This window comes from Calidris pugnax, unplaced genomic scaffold (assembly GCF_001431845.1).
Source record: "Calidris pugnax isolate Ruff unplaced genomic scaffold, ASM143184v1 scaffold34, whole genome shotgun sequence".
Taxonomy (NCBI): domain Eukaryota; kingdom Metazoa; phylum Chordata; class Aves; order Charadriiformes; family Scolopacidae; genus Calidris; species Calidris pugnax.
The window spans coordinates 1,973,311-1,979,310 of record NW_015090771.1 but is presented as its reverse complement, the minus strand read 5'-3'; the positions used below and the strand labels follow the sequence as shown (position 1 = coordinate 1,979,310).

Here is a 6,000-nt window from a genome sequence, read left to right as displayed (position 1 = left end):
TTTTTGTGTGTTTTTTTTTTTTTTTTTTACACAGTTCCTGTGAAGACACCTCTTGAACAAGCAAAAAGGTGTAAGTCATTTTAATTGGAGGACTTGTATGAGTAGTGATTACTTTTTGGCATTGAAATATGAGCCTAACTTACCTAGATGAAAATGTTCTGGCTCTGCACAGGCTTTGCGAGACTGTGCATTCAAAACGGATTTCTTTCAGCACTTTTTCCTTCATCATAGTTCAGAATTGCCTTAGTGGGTGCTCCTTTTTGAAATACAACTGCCTTGATTGAACACAGGGGTACAAATTTTTGGGAGGCAACCTTGAAGAGCAACCGGTGTTGGCTTAACTCTGCTCCTGGTGATAACTATGGAAATTATACCATTGATTTCAACGGGAACAGAATTAAGGCAACTGTAAGTATTTCTGGAAATGTGACCCCACATTTTTAATCAATTGTATTTAACTACAGCAGCTAATAAAAAACCCCAAAAGATAAATAATAATAACAATCAGGCTCTGTCTGCTTTAAAAAAAGGGAAAATCCTTTAAAATCATATAAAACAAAACCTGCTTCTTTGTAAACAGGCAATACTGAGTAAGCAGGAATTCATGGTCCCGTTAAGATGTTAATTGTACTTGAATATTTGAATGAGGATTGGTCATAGGCCTAAAACACCTAAATACTTTAAAATATACCCATAAATAATTGTTCTTTACATATCATAATTGTTCTTACTGCATGTCAGAGACATGGACTTCTGTATTCCCCAAGAAATAAAAATGAGGGGTTATTTTTGGTTTTGGCATGAAAAAGTAAAAAGAAAGAACTAGCACCACCCTTAAGGGAGTGCATGGAATACTACCAAATCGGACTTTATTTGCCTTAGCTTTTTTCTTTTTACAAAAGTCTTAAATATAGGTTAATATGTAAACACTGTGCACGCACTGAGAGTTTGATCCTGGCCTGTTGAAATCAATGGCAAATTTCCCATTAACTGCAGAAGTGCAAGATCAAGCTCCGAGTTGGTAGGGTACGTGCAAGCCTAAGTCAGTGAGGGAGCCACGGATTCAGGGAAGCAAAAGCTCAGGTGCTCGCTTCAAAACCAGCCGCTGGAGGAATCGGACTTTGCGCCGAAAACTTTCCTGCACATGTTGGAGTTTTCTTGGTGGAGAGGGAATTCATTCCCTGCCAACAGTTCTGCCTTCCCTCTCTTTGCAGTGTACCGCCTGCCAGACGGGAGGCTTTCATACTTGGTCACGTAACGCCTGTGAAGACAGAACATGGTGCATTAGCACATTTATGCAAAATCTGTACCCTGTATGTGAAGCTAAACACTTGACATACAGAGGAGATTGCACTTCCACAATGTGCAAGTATAATCAGAAGATGTTTTAATATCCGCAGAATAACAGATACTGGTTTTTTAGGATTCCCTGGAGATCCTTGAGCTCTTTAATTCCTCTCAGGCTTTCCATCTATTGGATCAGAAAAGCCTGAATGGAAATCTGGCACGGGCTCTGCAAATGTTATCACCCTTAGGTCTTAGCAAATCGGGATTAGGAGAGATTAGTAAACTCAGCTTCTCACACAGCAATGCAATTGGCTACTGGAAAGCATCTTTTTTACCCTATTGCGCAGTTGTTTAGTTTTCAGGAAAGTTGGTGCCTTAATAAAACATGATAGAACACAAGGGTTGCAAGAGCTTAACACACCAGGTCCTTTTGTTGACACTAGTAAATAGCAGATGATGAAGAAAACTTTCCATTTCAGCTAGTTGATGGTAATGCACTTACTCTCTCAACAGTGTGATAAAGAACTACTGCTGGAAGAGTTTCAGGTCACCATCAGAACTGATCGTGCACAAGGGGACCAATGTCCTGTCACTTCAGTCAGTTTACTTGCAAAACCATATTAGAAAATTAGACTAAAATGCACATGCAGAGCAAGTTGTGATCTTCAAAAAGTCCTTTCTGAATCTCAGGGGTGAGAGACTGGGAAGCATGGGTTAGCAGAGGGACTGGTGTGTGTAAGAGTCTCTGCTGCACCTGACAGTGTTAGGCTGAAATGTGGCCTCTGTTGTTAATTTCTAGTGGCTGTGAACACCAAAAGCTCCAGATTCAGCAGCTGGCTGGAAGGACACCTCAGAAATTGTGTGCTCTTAGATCTTACCTGAACGGAGACTCGACTTTGTCCATCTGCATACAGACCAAAAACGGGTACTGTGAAAACTGCACTGTGGAGATGAAGTCTAAGGCCGTTTCTACTTCCAAAGTGGTTTCCATACCAGTTTTCATAAAGAAGGAATCCACCTCGGTGTTACCAGCTATAAACATGGCTATCCTGCAAATAAATTCAGATGTTACAATTAATTCAAAACACGTTAAGAAAAAGGAAATTAAATGGCAAACAGTCCTACCACCCATACAAATCAACTGCCCTCAAAGAAGCCTGTTATTCAGGAAGAGATATATAAATTCAGATGAGACCAGTGGGAACTGGTATTACCCAGAAAAATTCAGATGTTACAATTAATTCAAAACACATTACGAAAGAGGAAATTAAATTGCAAACAGTCCTACCACCCATACAAATCAACTGCCCTCAAAGAAGCCTGTTGTTCAGGAAGAGATATATAAATTCAGATGAGACCAGTGGCAACTGGTATTACCCAGGAGGAAAGAAGTACAAGTGTTCTCCCATGCACGTAAGGTATTTAATAAATTCAGATGTTACAATTAATTCAAAACACGTTAAGAAAAAGGAAATTAAATGGCAAACAGTCCTACCACCCATACAAATCAACTGCCCTCAAAGAAGCCTGTTATTCAGGAAGAGATATATAAATTCAGATGAGACCAGTGGGAACTGGTATTACCCAGAAGGAAAGAAGTACAAGTGTTCTCCCATGCATGTAAGGTATTTAACTCATCTGCAAGGTCTTTTATATTTAATTTTTTCTGATTGGGACTACTGGGGTTCAAGAGTCAGCTCTCTATGGCTCTATCACGCGCTGGGAGTATCTCACCGGTTCTTGACGTTGGTTTTGGATTCTCTGTACCACAGGCTGAACTCCATCCCTCCAGAGATGTCGATGGCCAGGCCGCCCAGGAACTCCGTGCTGGCCCTCGGCCCGGACTGCAGCTGAATCTCCTGGAGCCACCAGAAAGCAGAGGTAACCCCCGTTAGTGACTGCAGAGCTCAGTGGTTTCCTTACTCCCTTCTCTACCGTGATCGTGCCACTTGTCGTTTTGCAGGAACAATAAGGAATAGGTGGCTTTTCTGAAAGGGTGGACAAAACACCCCTGATGTACTTCACTCCCTAGAAACTGGGATGAAGTGGGTATTATTTAACTCATCTGCAAGGTCTTTTATATTTAATTTTTTCTGATTGGGACTACTGGGGTTCAAGAGTCAGCTCTCTATGGCTCTATCACGCGCTGGGAGTATCTCACCGGTTCTTGACGTTGGTTTTGGATTCTCTGTACCACAGGCTGAACTCCATCCCTCCAGAGATGTCGATGGCCAGGCCGCCCAGGAACTCCGTGCTGGCCCTCGGCCCGGACTGCAGCTGAATCTCCTGGAGCCACCAGAAAGCAGAGGTAACCCCCGTTAGTGACTGCAGAGCTCAGTGGTTTCCTTACTCCCTTCTCTACCGTGATCGTGCCACTTGTCGTTTTGCAGGAACAATAAGGAATAGGTGGCTTTTCTGAAAGGGTGGACAAAACACCCCTGATGTACTTCACTCCCTAGAAACTGGGATGAAGTGGGTATGCTAAAGTGGGATGCCTTGTATCCCTCCCCTCTCCCTTATATGCCAGCTGGTATAATTTCTGCAAGGAGTATCACGGCAAGGAATGTCGTGGCCTCTGCCTCCAAGAGCTACCACACAAACCTCACAGAGGCTCTGCTGGCACTCAACTAAATCAGATTAAACTCCTGACTGGAGCCCCAGTGATGGTGGAGAGTGGTGTGGCTTCTTCAGCACACCCAAAGGCTGCAAAGCAAAGCACACCAAGGTGCTGCAAGCAGTCGTGCCGTGTGTCGTGGCTCCGAACCCGCCCGTTGCCAGGAATTACATCTGCAGTGGCTGGGTGGCCAAACTCCTAAGCTAATGCACCTTAATTCCCACTGTGAATTTGCATTTAATGCATTTTCCATCAAGTGTACTCGTGGCTTCTTGAAATCTCTATGGCTGGACTGGAAACCCATCGCGTGGAGTCTGTTTCGGAAGTGATAATATTGCTCAGGGTCATGGGAGCTCATTACTTTTAAGTTTTGACACACGGCCAAGATTTTAAGGTTCACTGAGCTTGGCAATCTAACTCACTTTATACAGTTGTCCTGCTTCCCTAAGAACTAGTGACTAATTCACTGTTTTAAAAGAACCATTAATTTGGGAAAAGTTTATTTTTATCATATAAGCTGCATACAGGACATTTTCTCCTCTATCCCAGCTGGCTTTTTCCCTCCTTCCAGGTTTCTGTGCCTGTGGTATTCTCAGCCCCTGTAGCGCTGCAGGCATTTGTAGGATGTGTGGACACTCCATTTCCTCCCCCTTTTTGATTTCCAGGCACTTTAAAAGTCTCTCTTCTCTTCCTAGCTACTCAATTAGCCCAGTGGTTCCAGCTAATGCCTTCCCAAGTTTCAAGAAAGAAGCAAGCAGAGACAATCTGGCTTCCTAATGCCTACAGCACAGAGCAACGTTGGGGGAGGTTTTTATTCAGAGCATTAAAGTTTCCCTGAGTTTCCTGCTGTAATCGAGGACTTGGATAAATATGGTGGCTGTATATGGTTACTTCACCTTTTAGGGTAAATAAACAATCCCTGAAACAATTCCTTTGGCAGAACCAACTTGGCAGTCAGCTACTGCTGAGGTGGGCTTGAGATTTAATGTAAGAATGAAGTGGGCTGGCTGTGGCTCATAAATCTGGCATGCCCGCAGCAAGGGTGGTCATATTGTCCTCTGATTTCCTATTTTCATGCAAGTTAAAAATCACAGGTTGGAATTGTGGTGTTTCAGAAGTCAAAGGGAGATTTTCTACTGACTACAATGGAGCAAGGAATACTTTACTTGTTGATCTGTTTAGGTGTGGAAAGAAAGCTTGTTTTACGTTATTTTACTTTGTTTTAAGTTGGGCCCGAGTTGGTGGGTAGCAGTTAACCAGCAAGGAGGTAACAGTATACATTCTGGCGGAGACACATACACACAACTAGAGGAGCAGATATTTTTAGATGCATTGTCAAATTGCACCCAGGAATATTAGAGTAAGCTTGGTTTGCAATGGCTGCAGAGTTTAAGGTTTTAAAGGCTACCTAGAATGAAGCCAGGTTTGTCACTGGAGTCAGCAGAGAAGCTAAGGGGCACTTGTCTTGTGTTTTACTAGCTCATCTATTTCCTTATTTAGAGCTCAGTCCTGTCCTTCGCCTCATGTGCAAATCCAATCCAGGCTGATGGGAGGTGTAAATCACAGGGACCCGGCTTTCTCAGGAGCAGTATCTTCCTTTCCCTTCCTATTTTAAGCTTTGCATGTCACTTGCAGTGGAAACCATGATCCAAAAGATCAGAATTGGCAGTTTGTTACTGTTTAAAATGCTGAGACATGCTACCTTTCAATACAAAAAGCATTTCTTTATGTACTGCACTGACAGTGCTACTGTAATGCAATGCAGAGGTGGCTGAAACAGGCACTTCTTTAGGAACTGGCTATCTTCCACTAGGGTCTGGCTTTCAAACCATTTCTCTGACCTATTAATACAGTATTTAATTTCTCTGTGCTTCTGGCAGGTGTGTGTTGCCTAGGAGCAATATTAACACTACTGAACTTCAATGCAGGTGACTTAGGAGTCTCAAAAACAGTTTTATGAGAGCTGTTTATTTTATAGAGGGAATTACAACTTCTGGATGGTTATTCTTAGCCCTCAGACAACACTGTGAGAACTGGCGCTGGCTGTAAAATACACTCTGACTTCACTTTGTGGAGTTATGTGAGAAAAGGTGCTACAG

General features: G+C 42.8%; 2 protein-coding genes across 3 annotated transcripts in view; both read right to left on the bottom strand.

Annotated features, from left to right (window-relative positions):
* Positions 1-658, bottom strand: part of LOC106887026 (microsomal triglyceride transfer protein large subunit-like) — a 15,045-nt gene extending 14,387 nt beyond the window's left edge. Inside the window, exon 1 of the mRNA XM_014940377.1 lies at positions 632-658. Within this exon, the coding sequence (XP_014795863.1) occupies positions 632-658 (27 nt within the window). The remainder of the gene's footprint in view (positions 1-631) is intronic.
* The window catches only part of MTTP (microsomal triglyceride transfer protein), a 30,820-nt gene continuing 24,845 nt past the window's right edge, over positions 26-6,000 (bottom strand). Inside the window, exons 16-18 of one of the 2 annotated variants that reach the window (XM_014940450.1) lie at positions 3,449-3,573; positions 2,166-2,336; positions 26-1,261 (exon numbers count right to left, since the gene is read on the bottom strand). In XM_014940450.1, the coding sequence (XP_014795936.1) occupies positions 1,093-1,261; positions 2,166-2,336; positions 3,449-3,573 (465 nt within the window). In that variant the 3' untranslated portion in view covers positions 26-1,092. The remainder of the gene's footprint in view (positions 1,262-2,165; positions 2,337-3,448; positions 3,574-6,000) is intronic. The other variant, XM_014940460.1, reaches the window with a different exon arrangement.